Source organism: Rhinoraja longicauda, chromosome 26, assembly GCF_053455715.1.
Source record: "Rhinoraja longicauda isolate Sanriku21f chromosome 26, sRhiLon1.1, whole genome shotgun sequence".
NCBI classification, from domain to species: Eukaryota; Metazoa; Chordata; class Chondrichthyes; order Rajiformes; family Arhynchobatidae; genus Rhinoraja; species Rhinoraja longicauda.
This window is the reverse complement of record NC_135978.1, coordinates 22,244,433-22,259,395: the sequence shown is the minus strand read 5'-3', so window position 1 is coordinate 22,259,395 and position 14,963 is coordinate 22,244,433. Positions and strand designations below refer to the sequence as shown.

Below are 14,963 nucleotides of genomic sequence, written 5' to 3'. Positions count from 1 at the left end.
GCCATGTTGGTCAGTTTTGTATGGACTATTGGAGAATACTATACAAAGGTTTTCAAAAAACATTGAATGAAAATAACTGAAACTTGGCGTTAAGTATAGAGAGCAGACGCTATTACTAAGACGGATGCAGACCAAAACTATATTCACTTGCCAACTTCAGCCTTACAGCAATTGCCACAGATAAATAATTTGATCACAAATTATCCAAGCACAGGGAAGTAAAACCCAGGACTTGAGTGTTTTTTGTTTTAATTGAGTTTGGAGTTCACACAACTCAAATCCTTCTGGACTCCACCAGGAAAACCTCTGTCTTTATTAGAGTGGCTATTTATAGTAAGACTCACAAAGCACCCAAACAGGCCCTTCGGTCCAACACAACCGTATTGTCTTAGATGCTCATCTAAGTTCGTATAAATTGTCCACTAATTTTTCCTTATCCATATTTTTTAAATGCTGTTATTGTACCTGGCTCCACTATTTCCGCTGGCACTAGTTCCCCAATAATGGGAAAAGCATTCACCCTAACCATGCCCCTTTGAATTTTATACTCTCCCTTGTCTCCTAGGCTCCAAGGAATAATATTCTACCCTGCCCAACCTCTCCTGATAACTCAGTCCCTTGAATTCTGGCAGCATCCTAAAATCACGTCTGCACTCTTTCTAGCTTAATGGCATGTTTCCTATATCAGTATGGCCAAAACGGAACAATACTCCAAATGCAGCCTCACCAATGTCTAGCACACCTACTTTTAAATGGAAAGAATTGTGCAGCACAGGCACAGGCCTTTTGATTCCCAATGTGCCTGTATCAACTATGATGCCAAATTAAACTAATCCCTTCTGCCTATACATGATTGATACCTCTCCATTCCCTGCAACATAACATAGATCTTCAACTCAATGCCCCAACCTAAAAGCCTCATACACTATGTCTACCAGTGACACTGCACGGGGGGGCCTATGTAGTTGTGCTCCCCTGTTCTACAATATTCCCCTGGCCTCCACTGCAAAGGTCCCATCTTGGTTTATCTTCCCAAAATGCAACACTTCGTACTTATCTGAATGAAACTCCATTTACCATTCCTAGGCCCACTCACCCAGCTGATCAAGATCATGCTATAACTATTGTTAATCTTCACCATCCATGATACCACCTATTCAGGTGTCACCTGCAAAAAAAATTATTAAACATTGTACATTCTCTTCAAAATCATTGATTTAGATGATAAACAGCAATGAGCCTAGCACAGGTTCCTGAGGAACATCACTAATCAGGGTATCAATCCTAAAATTAACCTGCCTTTCCAAATGCATGTACCTTATCCCTCAGAATCCCCTCAGTAATTTACCTATTGCTGTTGTTAACTAATTGGTCCAGTTCCCAGGATTTTAGTTTAGCGACAGGGCATCCATCCGAGATATTAACTCAGTTTCTTCTCTCTCCTTTGACATAGCCTGACCAGCTGGGCAGGTCCCATAGCCCTGCATTTTGAAATTATTGTAATAGTTTTCATCTTCATTGATTTATATATCCCCCCCCCGATCAGATAACCTCAACAATTTCCCCACAGCAATGCTGATCTCACCCTCCGAGGGATCCCATTTGTTCTATCCAATTCTCCCCCACTTAAATCAGTGCTGACAATGCAGCTTCAACCTCAAACATTAACTCTGTTTCTCTTTCCACACATGCAGGAAGAATAAAATTGCTTATTTTTTAAAGGTACAATTAGTGCAAATGGGAGGGCCAAAGGGCTTGTTTCTGTGATGTACCTCTACAAACATATGAGATTCTATCTGCCCTGCTGAGTCTTTCCAGCACATTAATTATTGAAAGAAAATCCCTTCTGTTCTCTCCCCCTCCACATGTAGTGCAAATACAATATTGGTTTATCTGGGACTGAGCCTCTGGCATTAACGCAAGACACACAATAGTACATGCCATCCAGCTGTGCATTATGCTCTATATGCTTGATGTTTGGAGAAATAATGGATGTGTGCATTTACAATAAACATATTTATCGAAGAACACAAAGCCATCACCATTTGAAAAATGTGCCAAGCATAAAACTATTATACATGTGCAATAGTTGCATTAAAAGAAAATCACTCCTTGCAGATAATGACAATCATATAGTCAAAGCACTAGTTCTTGAAATACATCATCTGCCGTTTCTCAGTTCGTGGTAAAAGCGAGGGAGTGTGTTTTGTGAGTTACGAAGGGGCGGACACAGTAACTGCACACCTTCACGAATAAACTCAGCATTGAAATCCTTCCAAGCCATCAGTGTAGCAAAGTTTGTGGATCAGCAGCAAATGGTAGTAGCTGGAATTTTTGCATTTAACCACACATTTTTGGCCCGAAGCAGACTCGTGTTGTTTCATTTACTCTGTAATGATGAATACTGATGGCCTTGCTGGAGTTTTGGGCAAATATTTTAATTGAGAAATTTCATCAGTCTGACAAATCTGATCAAATATCTAAGCTAATAATGACACAATATACAGTGCAACAGTTTCCACTTTATCAATTCTGCAATAAGGGAATTGTGTCTCCAAACAGAGACATAGCAATTTAGGGCAAAGTTTAACTTTGCATTGTATGGCAATTTCCTTCAAGTTCCCCTATCCTCAGACCATGCAACCAGTCAGATGTAATTACAAGACCCAGATTTAGAAAGAAACTAGATTGACCCGGAACCATTTGGTCCAAATCTCTCCTGCGGGCCTTGCAACCCTCCCGCAAGTGACGATCCTGCGGGGAGTGTCCCCCGGGCCCATGGGTGGGCGAGGGGGGATAGGGAAAAGCCACCGACTGCCCCGTGCGTCCAGCGCTGCAGGCAGAGTGAGCCGTGGACCTGAAGCCTCTCCTGCAGCTTAGCTGCGAACGGTGGCAAACGTTGGGGAACTGCGGACACGGCCATCTTGTTGGACCCTCTGCCGCTGCGCTGCTTTCAGGAGGAAGGTCAGGCGCAGGTTACGACGGGACGGTCACCGGTACTCTCGCTGGTCCTCCCGGGGGGGGGGGGGGGGGCGCATTTATCAAAGTTTATTAGGTAAATTGTTTTTTAAAAGCAACAAAAGTTGATTTATTGAGACCAAGGAGGAATGGTGAGTAGGGTGGGCCTACAATTATGGCACTATGGTGCACCGTTTTTTTGTGGATGAAAACAGAACAAAGAAACATAAGGGACAAACATACGGGGGAACAAACATACAGGAAGAGGGGAACAAACAAGATGAGAGTTTTTGGTAATATATAGATTAACAGGCATCAATGAAACACCATTTCAGTGTTTGGATTTTATGGCTTCTCTTTCCCGACATTCTTATATTGAGTTCCTTTCTAAATATTATAGTATCGCCCAGCAGATTGATTGAAAAATACAGCATGAAAACAGGCTCTTAGGCCCACCAAGTCCATGCTGACCATCTGTCACCCGTTCACACTAGTTTGAAGTTATCCCACTTTCGTGTCCATTCCCTACACAGGAGCACCCGGAGAAAACCAATGCGGTCACAGGGAGTATGTGCAAACTCCACACAGACAGCTCCTGAGGTTCGAACCCAAGTCTCTGGCGCAATGAAGCAGCAGCTCTACCAGCTGCACCACTGTGCTGTCCTTCATCAGTGCTGATGAAGAAACCAAACCTCAAACATGAATTCACTCTGTGCCAATAATTTTGGATCATTTTGCATTAGGAACAATACAAGTTTTTTAATTGTGTTTTTTTAGGGAAGGGTGGGGAAGAAACAGAGAAGTAGAAACCCAAATGTATTCTCTTTTTTTTTTTAAAGATGCACGGTTCCAAAAAAAATCTAATTTCTGTTAAGACCTTAACAGCTAATTGGCTGATGCTTTACAGCCAATAAGGCACATTGAAAAATGGTATGCATTTTCAATGTACACATTTTCAATGTCAGATCACAGCAGTTAATCTGTACACAGCAAGCTTCCAGAAATAGCAAATGATACAGGATCTTCATAAGTATGCTCTTGTGGCGGATCAGGCCACTCCTTGGGTCAGCCCCCTCGTTACGTGACGGACAGGCGAAAGGGGTTAAAAGCCAGACCAAGGGAAGGCATATCTTATCCGTAGGAGAACTACGCTGTGGGCAGGAGCTCACAGCCTAATAAAAGAATCTTACTAAACACTGCCTGGCGTCTTGCCTTTTCTCTGGCCTCCGCCAGGCCACTACACTCTTCTATTAAGTAACATTGAGCATAACATCGGGAACTCCTCTGCCCTGCGCTAATGAATTGGAAGCTTTTGTAACAAGGAAGCAGGGCCATACTTTAAAGTCTCATCCATCCAAGAGACGTTGCCTCTAACTGCACAGCATTCCCATTATCCTGCGCTGGAACATCAGCCTAGGTTTGAAAGCTCAATTTCCTGGTTAGCAGCTTGAACCCATGTGCTGTTGAGATTGAGTGCGTCACCCATTTATTCAAGGCCAATCAATTTCTTACGGTGAGGTAGAAGTGTGTGTGGGAGAAGGAGGAGATGTATCAAATGTCCAAAGAGATTCACTCACTATAAATTCAACTGCAGTATCTACTGATGGAAATTGAAGAGATGTGTGGCTTGGCTGGATGAATCTATAGTTGAATAATCTGCTGCTGCTCACTTCTGGGAGACATGTATGATATATGGCGACCAGGTAACAGCACAGTTGACTCCAGCAGTTTTGTGGCCCAGCCAAACCCAAGCATCTTTGGATGGGGAGGGGATTAAAAGCTCCTAATAATGAATTATGCAGACCAATAAAAAACAGCAGCACAACTTAATGCATGGGCCAGTTCTCTGGAACATATAAAACCTTTTAAATTAAATTATTGAGAGCCTTACTGGCACCGATGCATTAGTGGAATTTAATTTATTGAGTTATTAGGTCAGCATGGTGTCCTCATGGAATAGAGAGAATAGAAATTTAAAAATTGTAGATGCTGAAAATATGAAACAACAATATGGTTAAAAACATTCACCAGATCAGGGGGCTACTGTATAGAAAGAAAGAGCTTGTTTCAAATTGAAGATCCTTCATCAGAATTGATTTCTGCATTTTTCAGCATCTTGTGTTTTCATCATTCTGAGAATACAAATACTCCTGTATTCAGTTAACACGATGGACACATTTGAAAGAAGTGGGTCGACATGGAGCTTGTCCACGCACTGCTGAGAACCTTTCCCCCAGGGTAGAAATATCATAGGCCAGAAGGCATAACTTTAAGATCAAAGGGGCAAAGTTCATAGAAGATGCATGGGACATTTTTTATTTTAAAAACACAGTACAGTAGGTAACTGGAACATGCTGACAGGGGTAGTGGTGGTGTTTAAGAAGCTTTTAGCTCGGCACATGGATAATTTAAGGTGGAGATTGACAGATTTTTGATTAGTAAGGGTGTCAGGAGTTATGGAGAGAAGGCTGGAGAATGGGGTTGTGAGGGAAAGATAGATCAGCCATGATTGAATGGCGGAGTGGACTTGATGGGCCAAATGGCCTAATTCTGCTCCTAGATCTTATGAACTTATGCAGGGAATGGAGGGATGGTAGATCATGTGCAGGCAGAGGAGATTTCTTTATCTTAGTATCATGATCCGCACAGACATTGCAGGCCCAAGGTCCTGTTCTTGTGCTGTGCTGTTCTTTGTTCAAGGTGCAGTTTTGCAGTGAAGATAACCAAGGAGAGGGTTGAAGCACTGTGCTACGCATTGGTGTAGAGTACTAGCCAAGTGAGTAGAGCTGTAAACAGCAATACATTTCTGTAGTCAACCAGATTTGAGAAAGGATCATTGAAACTAAAGGCTTTTAAGATATTGAGAAGGGCTATGCAGAGTGATTGGTACTTCTCCCTACAATTTCCTTTGATCTTTTACATTGTGATGATCAGTTCTCTTTTATCTACTACCAAGTAGGTTCTGTACTATGACTGAAAGGTGGTGACTGAGGGAAATTCAACAATAGGGCAGATAATCAGGAGACCAGCATTTATCCCAATCAACATGATTCCTTTTTTGGAGAGGAACACAATTTCAGCATTTAAGGTTTCCTGAGATGCACTACTCTTTCCAGATAAGAGGGATGAAGTCATGAATTTGCATCTCTACTTCTCTGCCATATTTTTGTCCCGTTTCCGTCCGAAGAGAGTTGGGTGTTTTTCCAACCTTTTGCCAGGCTGGGGAAGCAGTAGATTATGGCAGATAATATGCTGCTGTGGAATGAAGTCATAGACGTTGGTGAAGACACACACCACACAAGCTGCTGGAAGTAGCTGGTTTTGGTGGTTGATGGTAGAAGTGAGATGAGAGCGTTGCCAGGGTGATGTGGATCTTTGATGATATTAGCTGCTTTCTTGAGGCCAGAGAAAGTGGGAAGTTCAGTCCCCATGATAGATTAGACATCAGAAAGTCATACTAATGTCTTCCATTTTCTAAAGCCTCCTTCATTCCTGGGCATTTGGGTTGCCTAATATAAGTAATATAGGTTTATAGGACATGATGAGGAGTTGATAAAATTTATTTGTGATTATTATCAATATGTTGGACAGGGAAAAGATTTTCAGAGATACATCAACCAGGGAATTTGAAGCGGCTGTCACTCTCCCTACTGCCATCTCGTCAATGAACATAGGTTCTTGGATCCTCGGCTTTTCCTGTCAGTCAGACTATGGATCACTCTGGATTGTCGGTCAAGAGTTTTGCTGCAGGGTTATTCCCGTCAGTTTGGCGAGATTCAGACCAACTTCATGCGGTATGAGATTTTCCAAAGGACAGGAAAGTGAGAACGGTACATCTGTTCTCTCTCCAACCCCAGTATTGGATGAAGGGAACACCCAACCTTGAAGTAGATTCTGTTGGTTTGAATAGTTACCGTTGAAGCAGCTTTAAGCCTTCTAGTACACTATTCAAATTTTCTTCATAGAATTAAGGATTTTAAAGAAATTAAGGTAGTCAACAAGGCATGGAAAAATACAAATCATCTAGGTATAAAATCCCTCCAGAATTTTGATACTAATTATTACAGCTTCAATTGGCAACAAGTGCATTTCACTCTTTTAATAGTCTGCCTTAATGACTATATAACCCGCAGCCATGTAAAAAGGTCTTAGATTTCCAAGTTACACCCGAGTAAGTAGCGATTGTGCCCTTGGCACTCAAAAGTAGTGAATAGGCAAAATGCCAGAAACCACTAGATTATGCAAAGCATCTCAGAAACAACATGGAGGAATCTGAACGGCGGGCCAACCACCAGCTCTGCTTCTCAGGACTACAGTCAAGTGATGCATTGATCCAGTTGTTGTTCATACAGGGTACAAATCTACTGCACAACACCGCACGCCCACCTTTGCATCATGCCTCTCTCTGCTTTTGGATCTGAACACTGGACACAATGGTTGGGACACTGAAGGGCGGTGGGAAATGTTTTCAGTCACTGAAAGGAAGCATGCAGGTACAGCAGGCAGTGAAGAAAGCCAATGGAATGTTGGCCTTCATAACAAGAGGAGTTGCGTATAGGAGCAAAGAGGTCCTTCTACAGTTGTACCGGGCACTGGTGAGACCGCACCTGGAGTACTGTGTGCAGTTTTGGTCTCCAAATTTGAGGAAGGATATTCTTGCTATTGAGGGCATGCAGCATAGGTTCACTAGGTTAATTCCCGGAATGGCGGGACTGTCGTATGTTGAAAGGCTGGAGCAATTAGGCTTGTATACACTGGAATATAGAAGGATGAGGGGGGGATCTTATTGAAACATATAAGATAATTAGGGGATTGGACACATTAGAGGCAGGAAACATGTTCCCAATGTTGGGGGAGTCCAGACCAAGGGGCCACAGTTTAAGAATAAGGGGTAGGCCATTTAGAACGGAGATGAGGAAGAACTTTTTCAGTCAGAGAGTGGTGAAGGTGTGGAATTCTCTGCCTCAGAAGGCAGTGGAGGCCAGTTCGTTGGATGCTTTCAAGAGAGAGAGCTGGATAGAGCTCTTAAGGATAGCGGAGTGAGGGGGTACGGGGAGAAGGCAGGAACGGGGTACTGATTGAGAGTGATCAGCCATGATCGCATTGAATGGCGGTGCTGGCTCGAAGGGCTGAATGGCCTACTCCTGCACCTATTGTCTATTGTAATAGGATTCATTTGCCAGCTTCTGCAGGCTGTGGGAATGTGCCCCATGGGAATTTAGTCTGTGGCAATATTGCAATGGCTCAGTTAAATGCCCAGGTTTTACTAGACCATGCTCTGGGTTGGCCAATATTTTATGTTAATACTAGACAAAGTGGACCCTTTGGGCCCAAACCTCTCCTGCATTGGTGCAGCACCCTCTCCTCCCCCACTCTCTCCTCCCCCACTCCCTCCTCCCCACTTCCTCCTCCCCCCCTACCCCTCCCTTCTCCTCCTCCCCCCTCCCTCCCTTCTCCTCCTCCCCCCCACCTTCTCCTCCTCCCCACTCCACCCCCCTCAACCACCCTTACCCCCCTCCTCCCTCTCTCCTCCCCTTCCCCCTCCCCCTCCTGTCCCCCCTTCCCTTCCCGCCTCCCCTCTCCCCCAAACCCCGCCCCCCCTCCCCCCACTCAATCCCCCTCAACCCCCCCTTATCCTCCCTCCTCCCTCCACCCCAGGTGATCGATTTAAACTTTAAAATGTAAATAATTAAAAAAATAAAACACCAATTTCAATGAAACTTCTTCCATTAGCACCAAAGGGGTGACGGTGAGTAAGGTGGGCCTATCCTGTACCGTTTTGGCTGTAGTTCAGGAACAAACAAACAAGAGTTTTAATATATAGATACTGCCGGACTGAGGCATTTCCAACTTGCAAACTGTTCAAGTTAGGAACAGTTCTCAGGAGCACAGTCTTAACCAGGAAAAGACCTATGTGAAGATTGAGCCCCACTAGATTACATTCAATAAAATCATGGTTGATCTGATCTTGCCCTCAGTTATTCTGCTCTGCCTGTTCCCCTTCACGTCTATCTCCTCAACTGACCAAAAACAGGCCAAAGGGATCTCACCATTCACCAAGCCCCACTCACACCTCGACAGGCAGGATATCCCTTAAAGGCCAATTTTACAAGTTGAAGAAAGCAGCATTCATTCAGAATTTGATCCACACTAAAGAGATCATCTTTTCACAGGTCACATACGCATGAAATATGCTAGTGAGAAACTGGAAACTCCTTCTGCACAGAAGGGTTAATGCGGAGGGAATGGACAGGTGACGTTTTGCGCTGGGCTCTTCTTCAAACAGATGGTGTAGAGGGGAGAGAGCTGGGAGAAATAGGCAAGGGGCAGGGGTGAGAACCGGACCTGGCAGGTGATTTGTGGTCCAGGTGAGATGGAGTTGATTTGTGGTCCAGGTGAGATAGGGCAGATGGGGGGAGGAGGGTGGAGAGAGTAACCAATGCTCGAGGTGATAAGTGGAGAAGACAAAGAAATGCAAATGTAAAAATCTGATAAGAAAGGAAAGTGGGGAATGAAATGTAGGAACAGAGGGAGGGATGGTATGTTGACAGTAGAGAAAAATGGAGGACCGGAGTAGGGAGGAGTTGGGTAATGACCGGATGAAAGCTGGGAAAGGAATTATGGGAAAGCAAAGAAAGGTGTGTGGTGGGGGAAGCTGGGTAGATGAGAAGGGGTGCATGGAGTGGAATAGAGAGGAAGAGTGCCGAGAAAGCTGGATTGATAAAGAGCAGAGCTTATCAGAAATTAGAGAATTCAATGTTCATGCCATTGGGTTGTTGGCTACCCAGAATATGAGGCGCTGTTCTTCTAGTTTGCGTGTGGCCTCACTCTGGCAATGGAGGAGACAGAGGACAGACAGGATGGTATGGCAATGTGAGGGAGAATTAAAATAGTTAGCAACTGGGAGCTTCAGTATGCCCTTGTGGAGAGAGCACAACTGTTCAGCAAAACGGTTGTTAAATCTATATTTGGTGTCATCAATAAAGAGGAAATCACATTGAGAGTACTAAATGCAATTGACGAGGTTGGAGGAGTTGCAGATTAATCTTTATCTCAGGTGGAAAGCCTGTTGGGGTTCCTGAATGGAGATGAGAAATTTGTAGGAATACGTCTTACATTTCCTGCAGTTCCCAGGGAGCGGGTGGTTTGGGTGAGAAGGGATGAGTGAATCAAGGAGCTGCAGAGAGTGGTCTCTGTGGAAAGCAGAAAGTGGTGGGGATAGGAAGATGTGACTGGGATCACATTGTTCTTTGACATTTCTACCAGCTTCAAAGTGGCTGGTCAGATGAAAGGCAAGGATGAGAGGAACTCCTTGTTTTGTCTGGGGGGGAACTGGGGGCTTATGCAGAACTGCAGGAAATGGAGCAGACACAGGTAAAAGTTCCATCCAGAATTACAGGAGAGAACCATGCTTCCTGAACAAAGAGAACATCTCAGATGTCCCAACAGTACTCAAATGTTTGTCATATGCACTGGGAACGGAACAACAAATTCTTCCTTTCTGCAGTTTTACAAGCCCATTAACCCAACACCACAACAAATACACCAATCAATAATACAATGAATTAATAATCAGTAATAGGGAGTACCCAGACTATTGTAGTGCAAAAATATTCATTATTATACATAACAATGAAAAAAATAGCACAAGAATAGAAAACCTCATCTTGAGCAAAGATGAGGCAAAGATGGAGAAACCTAATCCATGAGACCAAGCATAGACGATGTAATCGCTTCACCAAACACTTGTTCTGTCCACCACAGGTTCCTGATTGCTGACCATTTTAATTCCAATTCCGACCTGTCTGTCCTGGACCTCCTCCACTACCAGTATGAGATCATAAACAAACTGGAAGAGAAGCACATTGTCCTAACAGCATGAACATTGACTTCTCCAGTTTCAGGTAAACCTCCTTCCACTTCTCATCTATCTATCCATCTATTAACCCCCCCCCCCCCCCCTTTCTTTGCATTCCAACCACATGTCACCCAGTTCATTTCCTTCTTCGACCTCCACATCACCAACCCCTCTCTACTTCAGGACACCCATTTTTCTTCCACTTTCCCCTGTTCCTTTCTACCTGCCATCTCTCCCCCAGTTTCTACACTTCCTTTCTTATCAGATTCTACTATTTGCACCCTTTTGTCTTCTGCATCCATCACCTGCAGCCCTCTTAACCTGGATTAATTCATCACTTCCCAGCTCTTACCCCACCCATTCCCACCAACTATCTCCCCTCTACTCCAGTATGAAGAGTCCCAACCCAAAACATTGTCTGTCCATTTCCCTCCACAGATGCTGCCCGACCCACTGAGTTCCTACAGCATTTTGTGTTTTGCTTCAGATTCCAGTATCTGGACTTTTGTGCCTTCAAGAGACAATGTAAAGATGGTAAAAATCACGTGAACTGAACCCAAAGTCTAAGCTTTACACTTTATTGAACAGGTTGAATAATTAACACAGAATGTCATTTATTACTTCCTTTAAATGGAAATATACTGAACCTGTTATGTAATGCAATACACCATTGTCAACCATTCATCAGCTCTTGTACATGCTAATTCACACACGCTAAACATAAACACAACTTAAAAAGCCTACATCCCAGTGGTATGAATATTGATTTCTCTAACTTCAGGTAGCCCGGCATTCCCTCTCTCTCTCTCTCTCTCTCTCCCCCACCCAATTTGCACTAGCTTCTTGTTTTCACCTAACAAGCAGCTAACAATGGGCTGTTTCCTTTATCATCGTTACTTTTTTGCATATCTTTTTCATTGTTCTTTATCTCTCTACATCATCGCCAATATCTCTCCTTTCCCTTATCCCTAACTCGTCTGAAGAAGGGTCTCGACCCAAAACGTCACCCATTCCTTCTCTCCAGAGATGCTGCCTGTTTACTCCAGCTTTTTGTGTCTATCTTTGGTTTAAACCAGCATCTGCAGTTCCTTCCTACATAAAAAGCACCAACACTTGTGAACTAGCACCTGTACTTCCTTGTGTAGGAAAATAACTGCAGATGCTGGTACAAATCGAAGGTATTTATTTCACAAAATGCTGGAGTAACTCAGCAGGTCAGGCAGCATCTCAGGAGAGAAGGAATGGGTGACGTTTCGGGTTGAGACACTTCTTCGGAATGTACTTGTGTCTCCATAAAAATCACTGCAATCATAACACAACATTTTTGGGTTTATGTTATTTTAGATACTTTTTTTTTTTTTAATTCATGCTGGCTTTATCATTAAAATGACAACTAAAATTCAATATCAAAATGGGTAAAAATGCAGAAAATAAAAGGGACCAACGCCTTTCACTGGCTTTTTAATTTCTTACCACATACTGCAAAATCTTTTCATTATGACAAACCATGAAAACCACAATAAATCAGCAAGGAACTTCAAAATATATATATTTAAAAATCAAGTTTAAAATATTTATTAGAGAAAACTTTACATAATTTAACGAGAAAAATGTTTCATTAACAAAACTAAAATTGCAATAATTATTGATTTTAAGTCGTAAAATTCCCCACATCTGAAAGAGGGAGAAATCTTTAAGTTGTTTAACAAGGAAAATGAGTATTTTATTGATAAAATAACTTGAAATTGTGATAACAGTTGCTTTCAGTTCCTAATTTCCCTCAGATGAAGGGAAATAGGCGGGGACGGGTCTCTGAGTTGCGGCCTAGCGCCCCGAATTGGACTCGCTCCCACTCCCCCACCTCACTCAGTCCTCGCCACTTTATCCCCCACTGGCCACTTCCTCTCCCGCCTCACCCCCCACGGTACCCCTTCATCCGAGCCCCGGCAACGCGGGTTACCTGACACCACCAGCGCCTCGTTGGGTCCCACTGTGTGACAATTGCCCATCTTCGCTGCCCGACTCCCCCTCGATGTTTCACAACAAGGGCGCAGCAGCAGCAGCAGCCGCCCAGCCTGCTCGCCTCGCCCTGCCCCTCGCTCCGCCCCCCTCGCTGCGGAGCGGAAGTCCATGCCAAAACCGCTCCCCTAGCGCACAGGCTGCGGGGCGGAAGTCCATGCCAAAACCGCTCCCCTAGCGCACAGGCTTCTGCCCCCATCATCGTCTCACAAACACCTTTCCCCCGAAGAACAGACGGCAGTTGCAGCCCTCGCCCCCACCAGTGTCACACAGAAACTGCACCGGAAAAATGTGCAATACTACAATGTCAGTTGCTCAACGAATGAATGTCCACATTTTCTAATTACTTAATAACGAACGATCGTTGCTTATTATTTCTACAATTTGTCAAGAATACTTACATAATATTACTTAATAACGACCGATTGTTGCTTATTATTGCTGCAAAACGAGACTTTCAACAAATCCAGCACTTTCTTGCAGATTTCTGTCTATGCATGTATTTAATATGTGAAATTATTACAAATCACAGATGCTGAAAATGTGAGATGAAACAGTATATTCTGAAAACATTCAACATGTGATGGAAAGTGCCGGCTTGAAGCGTTAACTCTGTTTCTCTCTCCACGATACTGCCTGGCTTGCTGAGTGTTTCTGTTTTTGTACCTATTTCACGATGATGATTGCTGCCTGCTTATTCATTGTCCCAGAACTGCATCCCCCTGGCTCTCAGAGAGAGACCCCATTCATTCTTCATATCTGGAACACAATGGAGATCTTTGACAAGCTGGCTTAGTGGGTATTAGCTACAAGGAGAGGTTGAATAAATTTAAGATTGTTTTCTCTATTGTTATCTTATCCCCGAGGATGAGGGGAGAACTGATAGAAGTATATACAATTAAGAGAGTCCAATTTTTTTCCCTTGGGTCATGGACAGGAGGTAACAGTTTTAAGGTGAGAAGGGCAAAGGTTAAAGAACTGGGTTTTTTTCAGTTTGGGGGCATATGGCAATAAAGCACTCTTGATTCTTGACACTTGAGATGTGCAGGGCAAGTTTTTAACACAGAGAGTGGCGAGTGCCTGGGACAAGCTGCCAGAGGTGGTGACATACAGTAGTTTTTTTAAGAGGCTTTTAGATAGGCACATGGATATGCAGGGAATGGAGCGATATAGATTACGTGAAGGCAAATGAGATTAGTTTATCTTGCCGTTATGTTCGGCACAGACATTGTGTGCCCTGTTCCAGTGCTGTACTGTTCTATGTTCTCTCTTCTATGTTCTATTCACTATTCACAGATGCATCGCAACTGTGTCCACTCTTTCCTGACTGACGCGCACACACGTACAGGAATTGTTCAGCATCATCAAATGCTACATGAAAAGGAAACCAACCCTTTACAATAACATCCAGAAACAATTGGCAGAAGCTGTTCAAAGCAGCAGTTCAACACCACCTCAAAATAATTAGTGACGGGTAATAAATGCTGGTTTTGCCAGTGATGTCGCCAGGCTGAACAAAGTTGTGGACTGGCATCCCTGCTGCAGTGCACCAGTCGTGCTGCTGTGGGTTCCAACCTCACTGCAGATACTTGGTCATATAAACGTAGCAAGTGACAGATTAGCAAGCCAATAAACTAGAAGAGCTGATGCTTCATCGTGTCATAGACCTGGGTTCAATCCTGACCTCAAGTGCTGTCTGTGTAGAGATTGCATGCTCTCCCTGTGACCACGTGCATTTCCTCCTGGTATTTCACACTTCCCAAAGACATGCAGGTTTACAGGTTATTTAACATCTGTAAATTGCCCCTAGTGTGCATGTAGTGGATGCGAAAGTGGGATAACATAAAACTGATGTAAACGGGTGATAGACACAAAATGCTGGAGTAACTCAGCGGGACGGGCAGCATCTCTGGAGAAAAGGAATTGGTGATGTTTCGGATCGAGACTCTTCATATCACCCATTCCTTCTCTCCAGATTTGCTGCCTGTCCCACTGAGTTACTCCAGCATTTTGAGTCTATCTTCGGTTTAAACCAGCATCTGCAGTTCCTTCATACACATGATATAAACGGGTAATCATTGGTCGATGTGGACCCAGTGGGCCAAAGGGCCTGTTTCCGTGCTGTGTA

The 14,963-nt window shown here is 43.7% G+C and overlaps 1 protein-coding gene across 3 annotated transcripts in view; it reads right to left on the bottom strand.

The window, feature by feature from the left end:
* LOC144606521 (flotillin-2) overlaps positions 1-12,933 on the bottom strand; it is a 93,942-nt gene extending 81,009 nt beyond the window's left edge. For 2 of the 3 annotated variants that reach the window (XM_078422752.1, XM_078422751.1), the window contains exon 1: positions 12,777-12,933. In XM_078422752.1, coding sequence (XP_078278878.1) covers positions 12,777-12,825 — 49 coding nt within the window. In that variant the 5' untranslated portion in view covers positions 12,826-12,933. The remainder of the gene's footprint in view (positions 1-12,776) is intronic. The other variant, XM_078422756.1, reaches the window with a different exon arrangement.
* Positions 12,934-14,963: the final 2,030 nt, after the last annotated feature.